This window comes from Macadamia integrifolia, chromosome 11 (genome assembly GCF_013358625.1).
Source record: "Macadamia integrifolia cultivar HAES 741 chromosome 11, SCU_Mint_v3, whole genome shotgun sequence".
NCBI lineage: Eukaryota > Viridiplantae > Streptophyta > Magnoliopsida > Proteales > Proteaceae > Macadamia > Macadamia integrifolia.
In genome coordinates, this window is record NC_056567.1 from 1,607,384 (window position 1) to 1,634,864 (window position 27,481).

The following is a 27,481-nucleotide window of genomic DNA, read 5'->3' on the forward strand; positions in this document are numbered from 1 at the left end:
AAAGATGCCGACGGAAGTTAGATACGAAGACGGAGAACCAGCGGTGCGTACTTTGCACCCCGCGTAAGATAATAGGTAGACACGACAACGGTCAACTTTTATGACAGAGAGAGGTTGTTTCTTGTTTCAGAGAATGACTTTCAGTGCAAGCGTCCCTAAGCAGTCGACCTAAAGAAAACGTAAGCTCTTCTTCTTCTACATCCCTTCTTGCATTGCGTGAGGTAAAGAATATCTTGGTTCTGAATCTTTTTCTTACTGATTGGATGATTTTTTTCTCTGTGCTTTCTCTACTTCATGCCATCGGTTCCGATTTTTATTAGGGATACATCAATTGGGAATTTGCTTGTGTCTGTCAAGGTATTGGGTGTTTTGCAAATTCATTTGCTAGGCTTTAGTTTGGATGGTTGTTTGATTAGTGGGGGTTTTTTTTTCTTTTTTTGATTGATTGGTGGGTATCTTTGTCTTGTTGAATGGAAGAACTGGGGTTAGGATTTTAACGCTTCTTAATTTGTCTGGATATGTTTCCGTAGGTGATTTTAAATTTTATAACTAACATTTTGAGGGCACTTATATGTTAACTTACTAGGTTTGTTTTAATTTTAGGAAATCTATTTGCTCTTTATCAATTTGTGAACCTATTCTGAGGTCCAATAGCAATTCGTTTCTACTTCTAATTATTTTTTCCTGTGATATACTTCTAATTATTAGGTGAGAAAGGTAAACTTCTAAAGGTTTCATCTTTGAATTTTCCCCCCTGTGGTATACTTCTGAATTATATATATTTAAGTTAACAGTCTTTGAAGATCCTTATCAGCATTAATATATTGCAAGAGAGGATGTTTGCCAAAGGGTTATCCAGAGTCTATTACCATAGGAAACCCTTTTCAGTTATCGGGAGAAATAAAGTGGCAAGGAAACCCTTTTCAGTCATGGAAAGAAATAAAGTGGCTAATCCAAGCTGCCCTCCAGACAGGCAAGCCTAAGCATTGGCCACTTGTCAGTGCCCAGTCCACATCAGCTCAGCTTTGTATATCCCACTTTTGGACATTTTTCTATTTTAACACTAGCTGTTGAAGTTTTGAAAGTTTAATTCATAAGGGTTCGGAGAAGGGACGACTTTCTTTTAATTCTAGAGTGGGAGGGCATCTGCTAAAAGGTTTAATGACATGGTGATTTGGTGATCATATGGAGACCTTTTTTGTGTTACTCTCTGTGCCACATCTGAGATTCCTTGTAGAGGCCTTTCCCTTCTCAAATGTGTAACAAATTATCCTTATTGTTGGCACGTAGTTTTTGGTTGACTAATTGACTTTAGAATTGTATAGTACTATAGTTCTTATTATGCGTAGATTGTGTATTTTCTATTTTTGACGATTTTTCTTGCATTTTTTTTTTTTTTGTTTTCGGTGATATTAGCTAGATGCTCCCATTAAGTTAGTATGAATGAAAACCATGCCTTTGCACGTGGGAGTTCTAGTTCCAGTGTAAGTAGCAGCCTGCAAGATACGGAGGATGACAGAATCATCGCTAGTATCTTATCAGAAGAAAACTCAAGAGAAGATGGCAGGTTAGGAAAGAGGCTGTCTCATTTGGATTCCATCCCGGTAAAGCCCTCACACTCGGTTGTTCTTTCCTCAAAGAATATTTAGCAAGGTTATTATTATTCCATTCTTAAATTAAACAGTTAGGGGATTCCCTTTCGGAACAATGAAACAAATGATCCAAAAGAAATGGGTGATGTTATTTACTTTCATTGAATTGATTCTTTCTTGTAAGTGTGTGATTTCTTTAATAGTCTTCATCTCTCTCGTTTATTTCGTTTCTAAATGTTACTTAAGGTAACTTGAGGCTTCTGGATTTTCAATATTAGGGTCTTGGTAAAGAGGCCTCTATTTCTTGGCACATCTTGTGTATTTCTTGGTTAACTTTTCTTTTTCTTCAAAATAAGGGGCAATGAACTGTTAAACATGTCCCACTACCATGTTTTTTAAACAAACCTTAATCATTACTAGTTTACTTGCCAAGCTATTCTGCCTTCATTGTAAGTTTGTTGTCCCCTCTTGCAAGGGTGCACTTTGCTTTGAAAATTGTACAGTTAAACAAGTCCCGAAATTCATACTTTGTTGGTGGGCTAAACACAAGGACATTGAATTCATTGTGTGTTTCATAGGTTTCTTAGTTTGGCTTTTGTTCTTGTATTGTTGTCCCTGAAGTTGACTGACTTCTTTATGGAGGCACACATACTAGATGAACTTATGTTATCAGAATTATGGATCATTTCTTAATTCATTTATCAATATGTTTCTTGGAGTAAAATGTTAAGATGGTTCAGCCATGTGCAATGAAGAACAATGAATGCACTAGTGAGTGATTCCGAAATTCATCAAAAACGGTAGGCAAGATTGGGTCAAAATGATATGAAAGACATCAGTACTTGTGATTTTGCCTAATATATGCACTAAGAAAAAAGTGGAACTGTGGACTAGGATTCTCTTGCGAAATCTTAGTAGTTAGGTAAATCTTTTAAGTATCCACCATGGCCCATATAGCTAAGCTGGGTTGTGGATGGTGATATACAGATTTAGGTGGGTGACAATGGTGGATATCAACGGTTCACTTTAGAGGGTGTCATCAAACAGCTAAGACAAATGAGCTGAGTATTCTCCTATTGATTTTTGACTAAAAGAAGGGGGTTACAATTATTGGGTCAATATATCTTTGAATGGCGATATTCTCTGTGATGGTGCTTGCTTACTGAAACTCTGACTTGCTTAGCTAAGAACTGGGGGTTGAATGGTTTAGGTTGATTTCAATGGGAGTGTCATTCAAGTTAATGTCTAGGCTTTTCCTAATTTCAGTCTGACAGGTGTAGGTGACTAGATGTTATAGGGATTGCAATATATCCTGGAGAAGAGTTGCTCTTGGAATGAAAACTGGGGGGGGGGGATGATGGTGAAATACTGAATAGGGTTTGGAAGAACTTATGTAAGAGAATCAAATTAGATTATTGAAGAAGAGAAAAATAAAGTAAAGGAGATGAATGGAGAAGAAGCATTGTGGTTCCGATTTACAAAAATAAAGGTGATATTTAAAGCTATAATAACTATAGAAGCATAAAACTAGTGAGTCATATGATGAAATTATGGGAGAGGGAGAGGGAGAGAGTTAATAAAACCCACTTGAGACAAGAAACTATTATTTGGTTTTATGCCAGGAAGACCCATGATAGAAGCTATTCACTTACTTAAGAGACTCATGGGAAGACTCTCCATATGGTCTTTATTGACCTAGAAAGAGCGTATGACAGAGTCCTTAGAGAGTTAGTTTGGCAAGTACTAGAGTTTCAAGTAAATAAATGGACATAATTAAAGATATGTATGGTGATGTGGTGACTAGTATATGAATTGTGGCGTGGGTCAAGGTACTGAATTCATAATTACAATTGGATTATATCAAGGATCAACTTTAAGCCCTTATTTGTTTGCGTTTATCATGGATGATTTAACTAGAGACGTTCAAAATGAGGTTCCTTGTTGTATGCCTTTTGCAGATGATATTATTTTAGTGGATGAGACAAAAAACGTGGATTAACACCAAGTTGGATTTATAGAGATTAACTTTGGAATCAAAATGTTTAAAGATAAGTATAACGAAGACATAGTATATGGTGTAGACAAAGTATATGGTGTTCTAACTTTAGCTATACTAGGATGGATAATGAGTTGGTGAAAATTGATGAGAGGGAGATCTCACAAAGTGATTTTTTTAGGTATGTGGGCTCAATCATAAATAAAGAAGGTGATATAGTGGATGTTGTTTAACAGAGAATTAAAATAGGATGGATGAATTAGAGAGGTGCGTTCGGAGTGTTGTGTGATAAGCACATTCTTTTAAAACTTAAAAGGAAAATTTTATAATAAGGGCAGTCATACACTCGACTATGATGTATATTGCGGAATGTTGGGCAATTAAGAGGCATTATGTAGATAAACTTAGTGTAGTAGAGATGAGGATGTTGAGATGGATTTGTGCCAAAACTAGGAAGGATTAAATAAAGAATGATCATATTAGAGCTGATTTGGGAGTAGCTCTGATACATATTAAGCTATCGGAAAGTTGTTTGAGGTGTATGACCATGTTCAATGGAGGCCTTTGGATGCTCCAGTTCGGAGGAGTGATTTGATTCAGATTGAAGGAACTATAAGAGCCAGGGGCAGACCTAAAATGTCCCTAGGAGAAGTGTTGAGGAAAGACATGCATAGCTTAGGCTTTGTTTTAAGTATGACCTTAAATCGAGCTGATTGGCAGGCAAGGATCCATGTAGCCAATTTTTAGTTGGGATAAGGCTAAGTTGTTGTTCTCTTTTGTTGTTTTGTTTCCTCTTCCCCTTTTTGGGGTCTCCATGTTCTTTTTCTCCTTTGGTAATGAATTTTTTATTCACTCAAAAAGAAAAAAAACATGATATTTTACAGTCATTTGGCCTATTTATTGTTGAAGTTGAGTAAATTTGGGACTTAAGTTGCAGCATGTTTTGATATTCTTTGATGGCATGATGAGGACAACTATTAGAAATTGGTACTGTGATGAGAATTATTTATGGAGGATGTCTTAATTCTTATGTGTTGGCATGTAGCTTAGATTATATGCCACATTCATCTGAGCTGCTTATGTATGAATTAACTGCTTGTATTGAAGAGGAGGCTATTTAACATATTTTTATTTTAATAATTTTCAATATTATTAAATACTTAAGTTAACTAAGCCTTGTTCCCCCAAAGTGGGGTTGGCTAAATGAATCTTGTTTTTCCATTCAAGTTTATGTAAAGTCAATATACTTAGGTAATTCTCAAAACATTTAATCATATCAAAGCTTTCTTTAACAGCAGCAGTTTATTCAACTAGAAGAGATGCATAGTGAGAAGAGAAGCATTTTGTTTTTAAAAGAAATAATTAATATCCACGTGTTTGGATTTTTACTTCATAATGATTGAGCTTTATTGAAAAGCCAGTGTAAAATGTAGAGGTAGAATATAGATCTGGTGCTTACACATAGCTAGCCGGTGGCCACTGAACAACAAGGGAAGTCTTGACCCTGCAACTAGGCAGTTGAATGGATAGAAACTCAACATGCAAATTTTTTTATTTTTCAATTAAGTTTTATTGTATTATCCTTTAGATGTATAGTTTCTTGTTACATTTCAGTTTGACCTTTCAATGAGAATACTGATAATTATGATAATTGTATGGATATTGGAGAGAAGGAAATTATTTAATTTGTTTAATATTTCCATGACTAAAGTAACTGTCTCAAATGCTACGATTGAAACCTAATTCATTGGCTCTTTCTGTTGGCAGCACACTCCTCGTGTTAACCAGGAAATTCCTGATGTCAACGATGCAACTTTGGATCATGAAAGACTATCAGAGAGGTATTATAGAATTGTGTATGAAAATTCTTCTAAGTTCTTTTGATGCAATTTGTGAGAGGACTTTATCAGGCTTTTCTTTATTCAACACTGAGTCGCTGACTGGTTGTGATCATTTGGTGCCTGTCTAGAATGAACACAAATTTCTCTGTTTTCCTTCTATTCTAGTATTGGTTTCCAACCAATGTTCTGCGTCAAACTTTCCATTGAATATCTTTATAAATGATATTTAGTACTAAATATACTTCTGGGACCAATCCAGAGGATCAACACACATAATGATCAAATGCTGACATTGACAATTGTTAAATATTGCATCTGATAATCCAACTTGTTTGAGTGACCTTCTTAAGATCATATTGGTCGGCAAACAACTACAGCTAATGGCCTGCTCCAGCAAGCACTGTACCCTAGCCCATAATTGTTCTTGTGTGCTTTTTGTCAGTGATGCAGATTTTCTAATTGGGCTTTCACTGTATTAATGCTGATGTTAGTAGAATCATAGTTGACTGATTTGTAAAATTTTGGCTTAGTTGACTGATTTGTAAAATTTTGGCTATCTCACAGGTTGAATACCTATGGCTTGCAAGAACTTCAAATCGAAGGAGATGGGAATTGTCAGGTTTGGCATATGAATAGTCCCCTTTCTGTTTCCCTGTTAAAGTTTTATTACTATTTGTTTGCTATTCTGTTTCATCTGGAACTATATTCCTTTGTCATTTTGAACAGTTTAGAGCTTTAGCTGATCAGTTGTTTCGGAATCCTGATTATCACAAACATGTTAGAAAAGAGGTGGTGAGGCAGGTGAGTCTCTCTCTCTCTCTCTCTCTCTGTGCACACATTCTCACTTCTGAATTCATTATGTTTTTGGTTTATCATTGACGGTGGCAGCCAGAAAACCTAACCCTAACCAGGGTTTTAGGCTCAAAGTGCTGATAGTAAAAGAGGGCAGATTAGGATGTAGGTCTAGGGTTTTCCAATCTGGAATAGAGGTTGGTCAAAGGGAAATAAAGTCTAAAGGCTGAAACAGAACTGTTTCCAGAAAATGAAAGTAAATCTGAAGCAAGGTATAGTTAAGGTCAACCAGGGCTCTGTAAGGGATGAAACTCTGGTCTAGTGAAGGTATTGGTTGGGTCTAACAATGGTTGAGAGAAAAACTGGTGCAATTGGGTAGGGAATGTGTTTCAGGTCCCAAATAGGTCTAGGGTTTTCCAATCTGGAATAGAGGTTGGTCAAAGGGAAATAAAGTGTAAAGGCTGAAACAGAACTGTATCCAGAAAATGAAAGTAAATCTGAAGCAATGTAGAGCTAAGGTCAACCAGGGCTCTGTAAGGGATGAATCTCTGGTCTAGTGAAGGTATTGGTTGGGTCTAACAATGGTTGAGAGAAAAACTGGTGCAATTGGGTAGGGAATGGGTTTCAGCCAGGACAGAGTATGTAGGCAGGATTGGCGATGCAGTTACATGTTCGGTTAGTTAGGGTTATTGTAATTTTTTATTTTATCTTGTTGATAGGAGTTAGTAGGAAGTTGAGTTTGATTTAATTTTAAATTATGTTTCAGTTTAGATTATGATAAGAGTTTTGAGCATAGTTGTCACGGCGACAAGGCGAACCAAGGCGGTGGAGGGTTGTCTAAGCGCTTAGGCGAGAAGGCGCCCGTCTTAAGGCGAACTAGGCGAACAAGTGTTATTTTTTATTTTTCTTATTTTCTAACATTATTTAGTAAGTTATATATACCTTGTATCATAAAAAATCAAGATTAAGCCACATCAAGTCATTAAGAATCAACATTTAGCCACATCAAACCATAAAAAATTAACATTAAGTCATATTAAGTTATAAAAAATCAACATTTAGAGAAATGCTCTTATTCTATAATAAGTTTGACTGGTCAAATGATTTTATTCTTACATGAGACTTTTTGTATTAGTTATAATATAAAACCAGCTTTCTAACAAGTCTAAGATTACTTAAATCTGAGTTGCAATGACAAAGTAATGCTTCAGTCAAACTTATTTTTAAGTGCGCGAATACTGTTAAAATCGCCTGAATGAAAATAATTTTATGAATATCAAAACAAAATATTTTTTTACCGGACTTTTGGTTTTTAGCAATGTTTTAACATGATAGAATTTATAAAATTTTCATAATTGAGAAAAACCCTAGCATTTAAAAGTTGAAAATCGTCCCTATAACCAAAATCCAGTTTTTGTTCTTGGACTGGGGGGTTGACTTTTCATCCTTTTGGAATTTGATTTTTAAACTATTTTTATTGGATTCAAATAGGGGGTATTTGCTTATTTATGAATAATATCTTAAGTAAATGAAATAACAAATATTAAAAACATCAAACTAAAGTCAAAATTTGTTTCAGTTTTAGGATTGGATTAGGACTTCTTTGTTTGATTATATGTAACAGCATGTAAGACAACGATTCTCAGTTGGATTTTGGAAATTGAATGAAAATTTCGAGGGTGTGCTGCCAAGAGCAGCTGCATATGCATAAGTTCTGCAAATTCCTCTCAGTTTTCTTTCCCTTATCTTCCTTCTATTTCTCTCCCCTACTCCGTCCAGCGTTAACCTTAGCCATTTTTAGGCCACCTTCGAGTTCCCTGCTACCTTCCCTCCTTCTGTCTATGAGTTAGGGACAATAGATTTAATGTCTAGGATACCTTACTAGCATCGTCTTAGGTCCAAACCTTTCTGGAATTGAGAGAACCAAATCAAAACCAGAGCTGGTTCCTATTTACCACGGGGGCTAAGTTGCAGAGATCACATTTTGATCTTCTCATTGCTGTTTGGAGTGATTTTATGTTGGGGATAACACGTCCTGAAGTCGTCGACCTCCCCAGAAACTCAGGTCAAGTACTGCCCTAGTGACTGGGATTTCCTCTTCCAATTGGTCCCAAGGATTAAAGTATCAGTATCGGTCTCCGTATCGGTTGGCCAAAATTAAGATACGTATCGGAGGGTATCGTATCGGAGATACGCTAAAGATATGCACATATATGGATATGAAACACTTTTTATACACTTTTGCATAAAAATTTTCTTAAAAAAAGCTATTGATAGCATGTATTATACATAAACACTAAATTGAGGGTATCGCACTAAGAATTCAAAGTTTGTAGTTGTCCCAAAAATGTAAAATCCTTGTTCCCAACCTTGATTTTCACTTTAGTCAGAGAGAAATATGGTTGGCAGCAACTTTGGAACAAAAACCCCTCAAAAAATTGTGTTTTTCTGAAAAATGACCCAACTTGGCCATTATATGACTGTAGCGCACCGTATCGGTACGTATTGTATCGTATCGGTATGTATCGACCGATACGTATTGATACACACCGATACGTACCAATACATATCCATGGTTTAAAGTATCTCCAATACCGATACGATACCCTCCGATACGTATCTTAAATTTAGCCAACCGATACATTTTATGGGATTTGTAAAATCTTTTCGTATCGATATATATCCTACGATACATACTGATATGCATCAATACACCACCGATACACATCGATACAATACGATATGCACCGATACGACCCTACGGAAAATATAAAATCTAGGTGAAATGTACGTTTCTGTATGTATCGGTACGTAATGGTGAGTATCGGTATGTACCGATACAGTGCGCTACAGTCGTATAATGACTAAAATGGGTAATTTTTCAGAAAAACCCGATTTTTTGAGGGGTTTTTGTTCCAAAGTTGTTGTCAGCCATATTTCTCTCTAACTAAAGTGGAAATCAAGGTTGAGAACAAGGATTTTACATTTATGGGACAACTACAAACTTTGAATTCTTAGTGCGATACCCTCAATTTAGTATTTATGTATAATACATGTTATCAATAGTTTTTTTTAACAAATTTTTTATGCAAAAGTGTTTAAAAAAATGTTTCCTATTCATTTATGTGTGTATCTTTAGCGTATCTTTGATACGATACGATACCCTCCGATACGTATCTTAATTTTGGCCGACCAATATGGTAACTGATACCGATACTTTAAGCCTTGTACATATCAAAACGTATATTTCACTCGATTTTATTTTTTTCAGAGTATCGGTACGTATCGGTGAGTATTAGTGGTGTATCGATGCTTATCGTAGGATACGTATCGATATGAAAGGTTTTTAAAAATTTCATGTATCGTATCGTGTGTATCGTATCGGTAAAGGTCGATACAGATTCGTATCGGCTGATACGGCACGATACGCACCGATATTTAAAACCCTAATTGGTCCCTGGTCTACTTCCTGGTGCTCTATCGTGAAGAAGAAGAAATTGTATTCTTCTTCTATTTTCTATTAATGTATATTCTTTAAAATTACAAGGAAGGCCAGATCCTTGGATAGTTGTTAAAAAGTCCCTTTGCTTTCATATGTCAATTATGTTTTACCCTGTATTTGTTTAAATTTCCAAAACAGCCCTCTTCAAAATTTATTTCACATTGGGTCCAGATTCTGTTTTCTTCATATTCAAGGCTCAATACTTCCATATATTTACGGTATTGCCATTACACATCGTATTTAAATTGTTTAATGAGTGGTTGGGCCCGTAAGCAACCCAAATAGGGTTTTCAAACCCCGTGACTGCATCAATTGGTATCAAATCCAAAATTTCTGGCAATTACTAACCATGATAGATCAATCTTACATCACCAATCCCAAGTTGTACAAGTTATAGCGGAAAATGGCTGAGAATCAATAGAAGACTCAGGCCAAATGTGATAAGTTTATAGAAGAAACACAGCCTCTTGTAATGGCTGAGAATCAACAGAAGACTGAGGCCAAATTTGATGAGTTTATAGAAGAAACACAGCCTCTTTACAAGGTCTTGTGCTTTCATGAGAAGGGTTGAACAAAAAGATGTTGGACCATCTACACCAGTTCAGTTTGGTGTTGTACTGATTGAAGATGCTCAGAGACGGCAACTCGATGCAGCTATACCTCAAAGTGTTACACGGAAATTTTCAGACAAGGACAATGGCTTCAATATTGAGTATCTAGAGTCCAGTGGTGAAAAGGGATCAGAGGATTTCCTTGATTGACTTACAAAGGTCGAGAGAATTTTTGCTTACAAGTCCTTCCCAGATGAAAAGTAGTGCTTGCTCACCCTCACAAAATTTATTGGTTATGCATGTTCATGGTGAGATGACGTACTATAGTTGAGGCTTATCAGACGATTTGGACCATTACTAATTGGAAGGCCATGGAGCAAATCTCTGAATGACAAGTTCGTCCCTCATAATTATGAGAAAGTACTCTTCCATAAGTTGGTCAACTTCCATCAAGATAGTAGAGATGTGGATATTTACATCATGAAGATTCACAAGCGATCCTCTGATGCAGACTTCAAGAGATAGATCATCAATGGGTTCTAAGGTATATCATTGGGTTGAATACTGAGATTCTACTAAAGCTAGTCAACAATGATTTGAGGTCCATTGATGTGGCAGTTGCTTATGCCAAGACAACTGAAGAGAAATAAGTTGTTCGAAGAACTTGCTTAAAACTTCTCCAACTTACAAACCTTCCACCCCAAATTGAAGAAAAGTAGCCTGAAACTACTAGAGTAGAAGAAAAGAAGCCAACAATCATCAAAGGCAATGATTGGTTGAAAATTATCATGTCCCATAATTGCTGGGAGAAGGGTCACTTTGGTAAAAGATGTCCCAATAAATATTTTCTTGTGAATGTAGCAGAGATGCAATCGGCAGAGAAGGATGACGATGTACAAATAATTTGTACCCTTATTAATGCAGAAGTTGGTGAGAGATTACTAACTCCCACAATGTTAACCCCAAGTACACAATTAACAGTTCCACAATAGCCTTAAGGATAGCTGATAGAAAATCAAAGGAATAACACATAAACAAGCAGCAACAATACTCCAGAAATATAACCTGAAAACAGGAACAAAAACCTAAGCTAAACTGTCCCAAAAGAGAGGAGAGAGAAACCTACGACTAGGAGAGAGAGAGAGGTGCGACTGGCTGTGTGTAGCTCCAATGGAGCTGCACTTCGTTGTCTAATCCGTGACTATAAGAAGACTTGGCCATCTATACTGGACGTTACTGAATTTGCCTATAACAGTCCTGTCAACCGCACCACAGGTCATACGCCATTCGAGATTGTTCTTGGATTGCAGCCATAATGACCGGTTGACTTGGTACCTTTGCCACCCTAGGCCCGTATTAGTGTGGAAGCCAATGAGTTCCTTAGACACATCATGGAGGTATATGCTGATGTTCGTCGTCGTATTGTTGTTAGCAATGACGGATACCAAGCAACGGCTAATCGTCATCATCGCTACGTGGAATTTCATCCTGGTGATATGGTCGTGGTTCGAATTCCACTTGAGAGGTTTCCTCCTGCTACAGTGCACAAGCTCCATCCTCGGAACATAGGTCCCTATACGGCATAGTTTTTAAGGCGCTGATGCGATCTAGAGATGGTAAGGCAATGCTCCACCTTACCTGAAGTGGCGCCTTATGGGTTTTTTTTTTTTTCAACACATTTTAAAATTACTTGATGAAGATTCTAAATATAGATTTTTTATTGGTAGGTGTATGGTTTTGTTAACACTTAAGATGTTTGGGATCAACTTTACTCCACCCAAAATAACCAAAACAAACAAAACAAAAACATGATTCACAAACAGAGTTTGGATTTTGTCAAGTGTTTTAAGAAAGGGTTTTGGAAATGAATCAAGAAACAAGGAAGAACCACTGATCCAGGTGACCATTTTGCTCCGGCAGCGATGGGCTTCATTTTTCTTTGATAGGAGTAAAAATATAGTGGATGACCTTAGGACTTAGGCACTTATTTTGGCATCATAGAGGTAAGTATAATAAATACTTGTATTTTTATGTCTTCTTTTCTTTATATTTATAATTTTGTTTCATAATTATGTATTTATATTATATGTTAATATGTTATGATGATTGATGATTGATGAAGATGAACTTAGTTTATTCACTTTATTGATTTGTTTTCTTACTGAATATCTTACATTGGCATGAATATGAACCTTTAATATTTATTTAACATATGAGTAATAGGATTCAACTAGGATTTTAGCCAAATAGATTGGTTTTATAGAAAAATTACACAGGAACGCTTTAGTCAATAAGGCGACGCTTTATGCTCGCCTTATCGCTAAGGCGCTCCAAAAGACCCTTAAACACTCCTGTCGTCTTACCGCCTTAAAAACTATGCTATACAGTCTTGAAGCGCATTGGCACTAATGCTTACATGCTAGAGCTACCTCTTACTCTGAAGATCAACAATGTCTTTAATGTAGCTGTTCTGACGATATACTTGGAACACAATTCTGATGAAGGTGAAACTGAACACACCCTAAAGCTTCCTCAATTTGCAAACCCCAAAGATGATATTATTGAAGATGTTTTTGACAACAAGTTCATCACAGTTTGTGGGGGCAAAGGGTACTACTCCTTCCTCATCAAGTGGAAAGGATGACCACGGGAAGATTGTACTTGGATCCATGCTGACGACTTTCAATGCCTTGACACGGATCTCTATAAGCACTACATGTCCCTTACAAGGGGTGAAAGTTTGGCCCTGACAACCCGAACCTGCCCTGGCCCGCCCTGAGCCCAAACAAGGTTTGGGCCAAGTTTTTTTACCCTGAGGGCGGGTTAGGGTTGACAAACCTCAACCCTGGGTCAGGGTTGGGTTGGGTTAGGGTTAAGGCCTCAACCTAGCCCAACCCGACCCAACCCGGTAACCTTGCATCTTTATAATAGAAATTAGGACTCCAATAGATATTTTATTTTTCTATAATTTTTTAATATATGAGACATGAATGAAAAAAACATGTCAATCAGGGTTAATCCAACCATTATAGAAGCCGAGGTCAACCCAACCCAGGCCAACCCGACCCAACTCGACCCATCCCGGCTCTGATAGGGTCAATTAGGGCCGGGTTGGGTTGGTATGAACCCGGCAGGGTTGGGCCTGGGTTGAATTTTGAGGACCTAGGGTTGGGTTAGGGTTTTAAGAAACCCGGCTCAACCCGGCCCTGTTTCACCCCTATCCCTTACCCTTTCATCGGAGTTGAATGATTCTAAGAAAGGGGAAGCTAATGTAGTTACACATTATGGAAGGAGATATGAGAGGAAGAAGGGTCCAGCCAAGAAGGCCAATCGGACCCCTACTTAGTCCACTTGAGTGGCTAAGTCATTAATTTTAAATAAGGGCCCATTGGGCCATCGGCTAGGGGGTATTTAATTAGTTTGTTTTTAATTAAGTAGAGGCCCATTGGGCCTATTGATTTAATTAAGTGTATGTCGAGTCCAAATTGTTCTAGGACTCTATTTTTGCACATAGGGTTTTTATTCCTAGTATTAGTATGATTGTAATTTGGAAGGTCCTGCCCTCTATATATAGAGGAGCTTATGTAACCCTAATTTTCAGATTTGAATAAAAGATTTTTGCAGTCAAACTGTTAGAACAGCCGAGATAGCTGTGGGTGAGAAGCCCTGGCCGAGACAGCCACTCCTCCCCCACTTTGTCTCTGTTTTTTTCTCCTTTATTCTTGCAGTCAATCACCTCTTATTCTCTGTCTACTGTTATTACTGTTAGCATATCAGTTCTGGCCACTAATTCTCAGAAACCAGAATCGACAGACTTGGAACCTGGGTTTTTTGAAGACCTGCGATTTCTCTCTTGAAGACATTCTGAAATCTGATTGAAGAACTACTGTTGGGGATTGTTCCAGAACTCTAAAGGGTCAATCGATCCTCTTCCTGAGGCTGTTCAAGACAATCAGTTGTAGGTTTTGAAGAATCAGTTCAGATTCTCTCTCCTAGGGATGGAATTCAAGAATTGCCATCTTCAACCTCAACCGTCAGAATCTTTTCAAACTCACAGGTTATTATTGCCTTCAAGGGGCCTCCACTCGACCAGTAGTGCAGCTCCATTGGAGCTACACACAGCCAGCCGCACCTCTCTCCCAGTCGTAGGTTTCTCTCTCCTCTCTTTTGGGACAGTTTAGCTTAGGTTTTTGTTCCTTTTTTCAAGTAATATTTCTGGAGTATTGTTGTTGGTTGTTTCTGTGTTATTCCTCTGAATTTTTATCAGCTATCCTTAAGGCTATTGTGGAATTGTTAATTGTGTACTTGGGGTTAACATTGTGGGAGTTAGTAATCTCTTACCAACTTCTGCATTATCCTATAAAGGATGATGGTCTTGATAATGACAAAGTTGAACATCACTTTGCTAGTCTTACATCATTTTCGAATAGACTAATTGATAAAGTTCCCGTCTTCAGACAGAAGGGTATTCTTCTGTTCTATGTTGGTTTTACAAATGTTTATACAGTTTTTGATACTGGGCATCAGAAAATTTTATCTTCGTTAATTGTTCTAGCACGCAACATTCCATAGAAGCAGTTCTTCAAGAAGATTCATGTGCGAGGTTTTTGTCAAGCAAACAACCTTCCACGACTTAAAAATAATGTGCTTGACATTGTTCCCATGTGTGAACTTATGCATAGTTGTATTTGTGATGAGTAAATTATTGTGGTTGGCAAGCGTAATAATGGAATTAGAGTATGATGCCCCTTTTGTATGGAAAATATGCAATGGCATTTTATAGGCATTTGTAATTCTTTGTGGAAGTGAAAGGTATTATGGGTATATTGCAATAATAATTTGGGTTTAATGTTTGATGAGTTGTGAGGGTAGTGCTCCCCCTTGTCCTTCCATTCTTTTGAATGAAAATATAATACATTACCAAAAGGAAGGAGAAACAAGGAGCCCCAAAAAGCCGGGGGAAAATAAGGACTATAAAAAAGGAATTCAGAAGGGATCATCAAACCCAAAGCCTTAGATAGGGGGAGGGGGCTGATGTAGATGAGTCACTTGGGCTTATTTTATTGCAAATAAGCCTTGGGTTGTGTTATGTATGTGTTGGGCCTTTGATCCCATGGGTTTTCTTTGAAATGGGCCACTTTAATGGGCCTAAAATATGGGTAGAAAGTAGGAAAACGGGATTTATATTCAGTGCTTTTATTTAAGTTGTTTAAATTCAATAAAGGCTCATTGGGCCCATCGAGTGTAATGTCCTATATGGACTATTAGTTAGTCAGTCCTACTCCATGTTGGAGTTAGAAGTCTAGTCCTAGTTCTATTTGAAGTCCTAGTTGTAGTAGGAGTGTCTAGTCTTATTTGGAAACTAGCTTCTAGTTAAGGTATGATTGTAATTCTGCCCTCTTTAAATAGAGGAGCCTATACACTGATATTTCTTAGATTTGAATGAAAGAAAGTTTACAAATAAATGCTTAGAGCAGATAGTTGTGGGTGAGAAGCCCAGGCTGAGGTAACCACTTCCTTTATTCTATTTCACCCTTCTCAACCCCCCATCTGTTTTATTCTTCTTTTTCTATTTTATTTGTTGTAACATTCAAGAGGCATAATTCAGATTTTGATAAAAATCTGCAGAAATGAGAACCGATCAGCAATCCTAGTGGGAATAGGAGAGAGATCAATCTCCTCTCTTTCTCTCTTCTGTACTCTGTTCAGCCAGGTCTTCAATCGGGGTATTCCATGCCTCACAAGGGTCCCACGATCCTTACCTAGTCACAATTGGAAGCATTCAGCTATTGTTCTTGAAGGTTCTTCTCAGTTTTCTCTCTCCTAGGTCAGAAAATCAAGAAAGCTTGTAACTTCACAACCAATCCTCTCAACTTTGGGGGTTTTGTGTCCTCCCTATGGACTATCTACGCCCAAGAACGCAGCTCAATCGGACTCCTACAGACCTGGCCGCATTTCTCTCTCCAACTCTACAGCAAGTCTTTTTCTCTCCTATCGGGTTGGGTTTTGGGTTGGTTTTGCTCCTGCATTGGTATTGTATCTTTGGTGGTTTATTTGATGGTCTTATTTCTTTGTTTCTTGCTCCTATTTGTATTGTTTGAGGTTATAAATTGCTGGGGTAGTTTCTTGTAATCTACTCTTGCATTAGGGGCTGAAGCAAAGGGAGAGGGAGACCCTAGAAGACAATAATGAGCCTGATTCTTGGGGTATCAGCACAGCTAGAGGAGACCCTTAAGACCTTACAATGGACATCAAAATCAATAGTCCCAAATTTGTTGAAAGATCTAGAGCTCTAGGTCCATTTTATGAGATTGCGCTCCATCCAAATATGGTAGATGGAAGCCTCAAAGGCAAGCTTGCCCACCACATTGTAGATAAGTCTTTCTGGTGAAATTCATGTTAACCCGAATCTGTTCCCTCGAGAAGGGCAGAATTCTCCCTCTCCTAGGCCAGCACTTAGCCAAAATCTCTTTCCAAAACGATGAAGAGAACAAATAGGCGAAAAAGATATGATCCACATCTTCAACAACATTTCAACAAAGACAGCAGGATTTTTTTTTTTTTTTTTTGGGGGGGGTGTGAGAATGGGATATCGCAGTAAATGAGGAAGGATTGCGTAGGGAGGCAGTTAGAGAAGGCCTACCAAACAGATCAGCTGTGGCCATTGAACCAAACCAACTATTGCCAAGGAGATAGAGGGCCATGAACTCGGAAGAGGTTCCATACCGACTGTGGTTCTTTATTAGGGTTTCATCTACCTCTTTTGGTCTGTATAGCTGCTTCTTTGTGTATTCTGTCCATCTGCGCTGATTCTTCTCACGAAGTTTTGTAATTGGACACTGTACTCTGTCACACATTCGTTTCCTTCTGTTTTTGTTTTCATTTTTGCATGTTGGGTTTTTTCGTTTGGGCTGCTTTGGCTGTTATTTGTTAGTCTTTTTAACTATTGTTTGCTTTGGAATTTTGTTTGAACTATGTTATCATATTCCTTCTACTTGCACGATGATAGATTTGTTCTTGTTAGTTGTCCTCCCGATTTTCTAGTGAATTCCGCCACTTCTCTCACTTTCCAAGACCTGCAACGCCGGAGTTAAAATCATTTTCTTTCTTCCCAAACATAGTTTCCACCAGTGCTCTTTATTTTGATTCAGTTTGTTTTTATTAGCTAAATGTCTTATATTTCGTACTAATAGGTGATTAGAGAGGCAATTTCAGTCTCTATTTTTCTTATTCCACATTAGCAGATGAGCTATTTCTGCAGCAGGTTTTTGGTTCAGCTTTTTCTGATTTCTGAATTGAATTCTGGTTTATTTGCTTGGTAATCTACACTATTAGATTCCCTCAAGTTCTTTTCGACATTACTATGTCTACCATGTGGGAGGTGGTAACCCTTGATTAGTTCCCATCATAGTTGTCAAGGTGTTGCCTTGGTGTCCAGACAGTTTGCCTAAGGCCTAGGCGACAGTCGCCTTGTGTTTTGGCACTTATTTATGCCACCCTATTTGCATCCAATAAAAATAGTTTAAAAATCAAATTTCAAAAATATAAAATGTCAACCCCCTAGTACAAGAATGAAAACTGGATTTTGGTTTTAGGGGTGATTTTCAACTTTTAAATGCTGAGGTTTTTCTCAATTATGAAAATTTTATAGATCTTATCATGTTAAAACATTGCTAAAAACCAAAAATCCGATAAAATAATCTTTTGTTTTGATATTCATAAAATTATTTTTTTCAGGCGATTTTAACAGCATCCCCACACTTTAAAATAAGTTTGACTGAAACATAATTTTGTCATTACAACTCAGATTTAAGTAATCTTAGACTTGCTGGAAAGCTGGTTTTATGTTATTCCTAATACAAAAAACCTCATGTAAAAATAAAATCATTTGACCAATCAAACATATTATAGAACAAGAGCATTTCTCTAAATGTTGATTTTTTATGACTTAATGTTGATTCTTAATGACTTGATGTGGCTAAATGTGGATTCTTAATGACTTGATGTGGTTTAATGTTGACTTTTTATGATACAAGGTATATGTAGCTTAATAATGTTAGAAAATAGGGAAAATAAAAAATAAAATTTGGTTGTCTTGTTCGCCTTAAGGCGGGGCGCTTTCTTGCCTGAGCGCTTAGACAGCCTTCCAACTACGCAGTGAGAACTATGGTTCCCATACTTGCCTTAATGTAGGAGTAGAGTATAAGAACCTAACTCTCATAGTTTGTAACCCCAAACAAGCAAATAGGACCAAGAAACAAAGAAATAAGACCCTCAAATAAACCCCCAAGGGTACAATACCAATATAGGAGCAAAACCAGCCCAAAATCCAACCCGATAGGAGAGAGAAAGACCTGCTATAGAGTTGGAGAGAGAGAGGTGCGGCCAGGTCTATAGGGCTCCTATTGAGCTACAAATTTGGTTGATTGTAGGGCCCAGGGAGGATACAAGAACCCCCAAATATGAAGAGCTTCTGACTGCTGGTTTGAGAGTTATGCACTTTCTTGATTTCAGACCTAGAACAGAGAATGAAAAGGATTTTGCAGGAACAGAGATATTGCATAGATCCAACCAGGGAGGGAGAGAAAACACATAAAGAAGGGGGGAGAATCACACACAACCATAAGGCTCTCAAAAATTAACTCAATTCATCATTTTTTAAATCTGTCCAATTGGATTACATTAGCTCCTCTATATAAAGAGGCAGATTAGCAGTCATAACCTAACTAGGAGTTAGACTCTAAGTAGGACTAGACATTACATAATAGGAGTTGGACTCCAAATAGGACTAGAACTCCGACATGGAGTAGGTAAATAACTAGTCATTCACTAATAGGGAAATCTAAATTGACTAAAAAACTGAAATAACAAAGGAAATAGACTCAAAACAAGACTCTAACTAAGCTAATAAATTCAGGGAGGGTACAAGAACCCCCAAATATGAAGAGCTTCTGACAGCTGGTTTGAGAGTTATGTGCTTTCTTGATTTCAGACCTAAGACAGAGAATGAGAAGGATTTTGCAGGAGTAGAGATATTGCATAGATCCAACTAAGGAGGGAGAGAAAACGCATAAAGAAGGGGGGAGAATCACACACAACCATAAGACTCTCAAACATTAACTCAATTCATCATTTTTCAAATCTGTCCAATTGGATTACATTAGCTCCTCTATATAAAGAGGTAGATTAACAGTCATAACCTAACTAGGAGTTAGACTCCAAGTAGGACTAGACATTACATAATAGGAGTTGGACTCCAAATAGGACTAGAACTCCGACATGGAGTAGGTAACTAACTAGTCATTCACTAATAGGGAAAGCTAAACTGACTAAAAAACTGAAATAACAAAGGAAATAGACTCAAAACAGGACTCTAACTAAGCTAATAAATTAAATCCCGTTTTCCTACTTTCTACCAATATTTTAGGCCCATTACAAAGAAAACCCATGGGATCAAAGGCCCAACACATACATAACCCAACCGAAGGCTTATTTGCAGTAAAATAAGCCCATTAAGTGACTTATCTACATCATGCCTGACATATTGTTTTTGTCTTTTTGATATCTTTGAGCTCATACTTCACATTAGTTTCATTCTATTGTGTTCTGTCCTGACAATTAAATTTCCCAATTTCAGCTAAAACATTTTAAGAAGCTGTATGAAGGATATGTACCGATGAAGTACAAACAATACCTGAAGAAGATGAAAAGGTTTGGTATCTTGAGCTCTATTTATTGTTTCTCCTCCTGTAAAGTTGTGAATAATTTTTTGCAGTCTCTTCTATTTGGGTGTATGAATAATTATTTTTATATCTTCTTGTTAATTTCTTGCAAAAATTGTTTTGTGATTCTAGATCTGGTGAATGGGGAGATCATGTTACCTTACAAGCAGCTGCAGATCGGGTAAGACGATGTTTTGTCTTTATGTTGGTAAATTATCTTTAGCACCTCCCAGAAATAGTTGTTGAGCATGAATTCTACCATGCCTTACTTAATGTTTCCCGGATTTATCCTATGTGGATCATCTATTCATGTTTATACTCTAGTCATATTCATGATCTTAATTATGCATTAATTTGCATGTCCCTTTTTATGATTACCTAGATATTTTATTTTTCCCTATGTACACATGTTAGGTAGGAAATTATATTGCTACAGGTAGGGATATCTGTCTCTGGAATTTTGCTACTAGATTTTTTGGAAAATTTTAAAACTGTGCGCTGAGCAGTGCTGTATAGGCACTCAAAGTAACAAAGGGATTGGTTTCTTTATGGATAACAATTTGTACACTTGCCATAATACTAAACTAGTAGTGTCCATGTGAGCTGCACATGGTGCAGGCCTGTGATCATGTTAATTGTGCAATTCGGACTTTTTGTTTAGTGAATGCATTTTGGTACGCACTGTGACATGTGTTGGTTAATAGGGGACATGTTTAGAAGGCCCCATTTAGAGAAGCTTCTTTGCAAAGTCCATTTTTGGGCCACATGGAGGGCTGATCTGGATGATTCAAATGTTGTTGTTATGTACATCAACACGTTGTTGATTGTAATATAAATTTGTGCACTTCACATGCGTCAACAGTAATTCTTCAAGGGTTGGTTGTCAAAATATGCTCCGAGTCGAAGGAGTTGACACCAACAGTACAGCCATAGGACGAGCCAAACAGGTGGTCAACACATGAGGAAGACCGCTTGGATGTGGGCTGTGTACATCTGCCCCTCCTAGACCCTGCAGTAGTGGGAGCCTTGTGCACTGGGTTGCTCATTTTTTTTCTTTTTAACAGACTCTACTGCAGCAACTGGTGTTCATTATGAGGTTGTCAATCGTCATCCGCCATATATTTCAAGACACAGATGCAACATTGAAGTTGTATATTTTGGATTTAGTTCGAGTTGAATACAAGGAGTTACAAGCACCCATTAAACTATTCTTATTCCTACCATTTTACAAAACTCGAGGGCAAGTTTTTTTATCAACAGCGGGGGAATTGATGCAGTTAAGGGTGTCCAATCGGGCCAATTAGGCCTTAGAATACTTTATTTTGGCCTAGTGGTTCGATGCTATGGGCCTTGAGCCATTTATTTTTTAGTTTATCTTTGTAATAGGCCTCTTTTATAAGTTCAGAAGTTGGGGTTTAAGAGGGTACACGGGATTAAATATATAGATAAGATTGTGTGGGTCCCATGTGGTGTTAAGTAGTTAATTTAGTCTAGAAAGAGTCCTTTTTAGTTAAGTATTTTGTGTCTTAATGCCTAGGTCAGTTTCCTTTTATTTTTTGCTTTGTATTTTAGAATAGTTTCTATTTTCAGTTTTCTAGAAGATTTAGGTTAGATTGGGTCCGTATTGAGTTGCTAATTTGAGTTATATCTAATTTGTTTAACGGACTGCTCAGTTTGGTTGAGAAATCCATAAGTTTTAGAAAATTTCAATCATCAGATTCTTGGTTCTCAAGTTTAGGAATTTAGAGAACTTTTTAATTTGTGAGTTGGGTTAAGAATAGAACGTTGAGGGGTTAATCTATAAGTTGGTTCTCTGATATGCTATGTAATGCAATGATTTGATAACGGAAAGAATGAAGGTCTAGTTTTATTTGCAAGGAACTCGAGTTGAAGTCTCCTTGAGGAAGCCAACAGACTCCCAAATCTCAGGTCAATAGGGCTTGTAACCGGGGAGTTGTATTAACTGCTTTCCTACCTAGGATAATGAAAGTAGGATATAAGTAGAAAAGATTAGCATACACAGAATCTGAAAGAAGAGGATCAGACCTGGAGGTAGCAGATCTGTCAACGAACAGAGAGGAAAAGGAGGAACCCAGTCACGCAACTGCAACTCACAGTAGTATATGTAATTTAAAATAAAGTTCATTCAATCAATTCTCACTCTTCAATCGATGGGAGGCTTGCATGTGTAATATTGTTAAACAGGAGAAAGACTCCGAAACAAACTCAAACAGTGTTAGAATTTGAAACAAACTCCAATCAAAATATACATCAAATGACAAAAGTAGCCCCAGATAAAAAGTAAAATCCCGAAAGCCAGGTTTGCTTCTCATGGTATGAGTTTCCAAACTGGTTCAAATCTGTCCACCATGAGAGTGATACTCCATCAACTCTCTCGCTCTTGTAAGAACTCGACTCCATTGAGTTACATCGTGACCCCAAGAGGCATTGTAGTGATCTTGATGCTGAGGTGGCTCATATCTTTGGGAAGATAGTTGGAATGCAACTCTCTCTAAATGAGTGGGGAGAAAAGACCGCTCATAGCAAGAGGAGGAGAAGACTGTCACTGTCAAGGTGTATCTGTCAACATGTGAGGGAACATCAAGTATGTCTGCCCTCCTTGTTTCACCTTGATAGTATTCTGTGCACCATCATAGAGAATACTAGCCTTTTATTGCTATAGTCGCCCAAAGCGTCACAATTCTCTAAGGGGTTAACTATGCAAGGCACTTGGTACTTTCGTAGTGAACTGGTCCAAATTGTAGGTGAATTTGAACAACAATATTGGCATCTTCTCTTGAAGTAGGCCGAAAACCGCACATAAATTGTTTTGAAGAGCTGCCCCAGTTACAAGCACCCATTAAACTGGTCCAATAACTCATATGCATTCATATGTCTTAACTGTTCGGCTGAATTATTTGTGTTTAATTCGGAGTATTTAATAACTAGGTTCCTGGGGGATTAAGTGCTCAAACTAGGTCGGATGAGATGAGGTTGGCTTCCTCTACTCATATAGTCATATGCCAATAATGATATGGACTGCCGTAAAATCCTAATCATGCAGTAGAATACTCTTATATTTGAAAAGGGGACCCCTCTCTACTGGTCAATTGGAGAAGGAAGTAAGTCTAGTTGAGTGGACTTCAACCTCATCATCAAGACCATAATTGGGGTCATCATCTGGATCAGGAGGAGCAGGCAAACGAATCTCCACCTCATCCTTGCCAACTATCTCTCAGCCATGGTCATAAACAGGTCTTGTGGGGACATTTGTTGCTGAAGTGACCTTTCTCGCCACATTGTAACACATGATGTTTTTAGCTCCTTATTGGCCTTGGGGACCTCAGGATTTTTTATTCAACTTGTGAGGCTTAATTTTCCTTTCTTCAGACCTGGGTGTAGGCATGTAAGCCGAAAAATTTTGAGCATGTCTTTCAGACAATTGTACTTCTCCTCTGCTGTCATGGAATACTCAAATGATCTAAAATCCCTTTTAGCAAGTCCTAACTGGAATTCTGTGTTGAGCCAATTGATATACCTAAATACCCATTGCTAATCTCTCCCCTGAATTCTGCATTTGGAAGACAACTTGTGAAGCTTCATGATAAGTGTCCTCATCTTTATTGCCTTGTTGGAAGTTGACTATCTTGTGGAACAGAACTCTCTTGTAATCAAGAGGAACAAAGTTCTCATTCAGTATCTGCTACATGAACTCCCAGTTGGCGACAGGTCCAAGTCACCTGATGAACCTTGATAATAGCACACCATCCCACCATGAACAGGCATACCCAATGAATTTAGTGTCGACAAGCTTGCTCTTCTTATCATTTAGAATGGATTGTAGGAAAGGAATCCTCTCGACTTTAGTCAACCAGTAAACTGAGGAGCTGATGGTCCTGCATTATCTCACATATTGGTTCTCCTCACAAAGGCATGGATCTTGGTGAGATTTTTGTGAGTCTTGATCACCATAAGCTTCTACCGTGAACTTGGGAGTCATTTTTCATGTGCTTACTCAGCCTTATCCCAACTTAATGGGGTCGGCTACATGGATCTGTGCAAACTGCAAAAACAAAAAAGGAAAAGAATAAAAGAAAAGAAAAAAGCGCACCACTAGCAACTCATGTTTGTTTTCAGCGAACATGCAGAAATTATCGAATGTGTTTTGTGAACAATTCAGTTTCTTCAGGCATGCCAAATACCTTGAGCTGACTTTTTATCTTCCAATTTTTATCTGATATGAGTAATTTTCTACAAATTTATTTTTCATAGATTTCAAGTCCAAGTTAATTAAAGAGGAGCTCATGTTCACATGGTGATGAGAGTGTTTGTACTTATAGTTGGTCTTTTGTTCTTTGGTTTACTATCTATTGTGGTTTGTAGTATTTGTACAAGAAAGTAATAGTATTTCTCATCTTTGTCATGCATTGCATATATCCTTTTGTTGATTTTCTGTTTATAATGTTTAGAATTTGATTACCATGAAAAGTAATTGTTTTGCCTAACCAAGTTTACTTTTCTGCAGTTTGAGGCCAAAATCTGTTTACTTACTTCTTTTAGAGACTCCTGTTTCATTGAAATTATTCCCAAGGACAAAGCTCCTACAAGAGGTAAACTGTATTATCTTTTTTCTAATTGTTATCCTTTATCCTTTGGATTTTTTTACCTGCTATGATATCATCACATGATTGCGATTATATGACAGTTTTTATCTTGGTTGGCCCAATCCATATCAGGATGAGCTGGGACCAATCCGAGGCGTATATGAAGCGATGGTCCTATCCACCAGCAGGATGACATTGATCCAGAGTGGATCATCCGGTACTACTTGTGGGTTGGGTATCTAATACTGATCCGGATTGTGATTGATTGGATCCCCTCTGCCGATCTTTGAAACCTTGGGTTGTTCTAGTTCTCCTCTAGGGAGTGATGAAATAATATTTAAACAAATAAAGTGCACTGTAGGATTACTATGGTTGAGCACTTGCTATTGGGCTTAGGAATGGTAAATTTGACCCAATAAATGAGTAATTCCTGACCTGATTTGGTAATTCTGAGTTGATGCCTTTAACCTGATACAGAATTGGATCAGTGGGTTGAAGTAGTTCTTAGTTCTTACTATTGTTTTTCAACTCATCCTGGTATTCTTATAAAGAATTCCCCAACCTGCCCTGAATGTGCCACTTTCAACCTGCCTGGTTGCTAAAGCAACTGCAAGCAATTTATTTATTTATTATTCAATAGGATTTATTTACTTTTGCATCCTGCTTTGCTAGCACAGTGAATGAACATTAACCTTCAACTCATCATGTGAATATTGATTGTATAAGTTTGGACTTTCAGCCTGATAAACTAATGTGTCAGTACTGGGTTTGGTGTTTAGTGTTTAACTGTTAACTCCTCTGTGCTTTGTCTTTTCTGGTGTTTAGTGTTTAACTGTAACTCCTCTGTGCCTAGTCTTTTCTGGACCAAGTGCCTCTGCTAGTGGATTCAAATAGCACTGCTGCTGTGTATAATTAAGTATGATTGAAAGAGTAGTTGGAAATAGACACGATTATTTACCAACATATTCTGTAATTTTAAATACACTATTTGGATGCCTTCTGTGTGATTAACTCAATTATGAAAATTTTGTTGCACACAGGGGTGTACTTATGTCATGGAAATTTATTCAACGTGTTAAAAGGGAAATGTTCTCTAGGTTGCACTGACTGGGGAATATCACACAAAATACTGCCACGTCACAGGTCAGGTGGGGCTGATTTTCCATGTCAGGCTTCATCACAAAATACTGCTTTGTAGACCCCAAGTTCCCCTGCTTACATGTTAGGCTTTATCCCAAACATAGTTGGTGAAGTGGCAAGACACAGCATTGAAAAAACTAGAGTGAGGTTGCATGCCGATACATGGGAGGGCATGATTGAATCCGAGTCTGAAATTTGGTGCATGGCCAATCTATACTGTTTCCTAGATACATTATGGTCTGAATTGCAGCATCAACCTCTTCTACATGGCACAAATATGTCCAGAGTCTGGAGATACCATCGTGTCAGCATGACTTAAGACTCCTAGGGTACCTTTTTCCTGAAATTTTTTGGCTAACTACTGGCTGGCAGCTTGAAGTATCTAGACTTCCTCTTTTATCTTGGGATTGGGACTGGCAGTTTAAAAGCAAAATGGTGATCTAACCATGCAAATTCTTTGGTGCTGGTATCGCAAAAAGGGCTTTATTTAGCTCACCCTAATTTGTTGGGAGAAGGCTTTGTTGTGTTATAGTCTCTTTATATAATAATGAAGGAATCGTACTTTCTGCTTCTGATATGTACTTCCCATCCCTTAAGGTGTTGTTTCAAGACTCAAGATCTGAATTGTTTAATTTTAAAAATTTGTTATAGTAGGGCCTCACTCACATATTTCTTACCCAACAGAGACAAGCAATTTCTCAAAATCCATGTGGTTAAGCTCTGAGCCGTAAAAGCTATACCCTCACAAATGCTAGGCTAACACTTGTTTTGACTTGATCATTTTCTTGGATGCTTCCTTTTGGATTTTATTTTATTTTATTTATTTATTTTTAGTTATTTATTTATTTATTTTTTGCAGAGCTTTGGCTTAGTTTTTGGAGTGAAGTGCATTACAACTCTTTGTATACCGCTGGAGGTAATGACATGCTCTTAACCACCATCACACGATGGTTGTTGCTTCATCTGTTTGTCTTCCAATGTTTTTTATCCCCACTGTGCACCCTTTTTCTTCCCTTTTACATCCTCATATATAAATGAAAGTGAACCATTGCTTTCTTTTTTTTGCAGATGTTCCAACAAGAGTACCTAAGAAAAAGCATTGGCTTTTCTAGAGCCATTAATGTTCCATTCACATCTTCCTTGTCCTTGTACATATATCTTCTCCAGATGTTGTTTACCGTGGCAATGGTAATGGCGAAGTGATCCAATGTTACCTTTAATGATTATTTTCTCAAATTTCACATTAAGCTTTCATGGACATTGTTGTACAGAACTCAGTTGGAAGTTGAATTTGATGAAAAAAAATCCACAATCTCTGTTTCCTTGATATTCATCAGAGTTGTGGTCCTTTAGGTTGAAACATGAAATTGTACGGCTGCACAGATAATGAAAGGAAAAAAGGAAAAGAAACAAAAGAGCCTGATATTCCCACACTTATTGTACAGTGGTATTGAATTATAGGAGCTTTATTGGAGAATTGCTTTCCTTTCGGTGTGATTTACAAGAACCTCTTTCTGACTTTATGGAAGTGATGAATCTTGAATATCCTGCCCCTTTTAAGTTGTGGAAGTGTGATATGATGGGATTGGATTTATTTATTTTATTCCTTTCGCTTGTTTGGTTAAGCTTACTCCTTGTTTGGATTGATGTTGGACATTCATCCAATCCAGGTCGAACTGTTTAGGACTATTTTTAGAGTTATACACTAAGGCCTAGAAACCTGTCCTCAAGAGTTTTAGGG

The 27,481-nt window shown here is 37.5% G+C and overlaps 1 protein-coding gene across 6 annotated transcripts; it reads left to right on the plus strand.

Annotated features, from left to right (window-relative positions):
- On the plus strand, positions 1-27,241 carry LOC122094074 (OVARIAN TUMOR DOMAIN-containing deubiquitinating enzyme 11). 6 transcript variants are annotated; one of them, XM_042664721.1, is made up of 11 exons: positions 1-221; positions 1,417-1,604; positions 5,356-5,429; positions 5,994-6,048; positions 6,156-6,230; positions 19,912-19,985; positions 20,129-20,177; positions 24,522-24,606; positions 25,641-25,748; positions 26,600-26,656; positions 26,809-27,241. In XM_042664721.1, the coding sequence occupies exons 2-11, from the start codon at positions 1,440-1,442 to the stop codon at positions 26,850-26,852; spliced, it is 786 nt and encodes a 261-aa protein (XP_042520655.1). In that variant the 5' UTR covers positions 1-221; positions 1,417-1,439; the 3' UTR covers positions 26,853-27,241. The 6 variants fall into 6 exon arrangements, with proteins under 6 accessions (XP_042520655.1, XP_042520654.1, XP_042520658.1 ...); XM_042664720.1 differs by having other exon boundaries at positions 2-179; XM_042664724.1 differs by having other exon boundaries at positions 2-179; positions 25,641-25,743.
- The last annotated feature ends 240 nt before the right edge of the window (positions 27,242-27,481 follow it).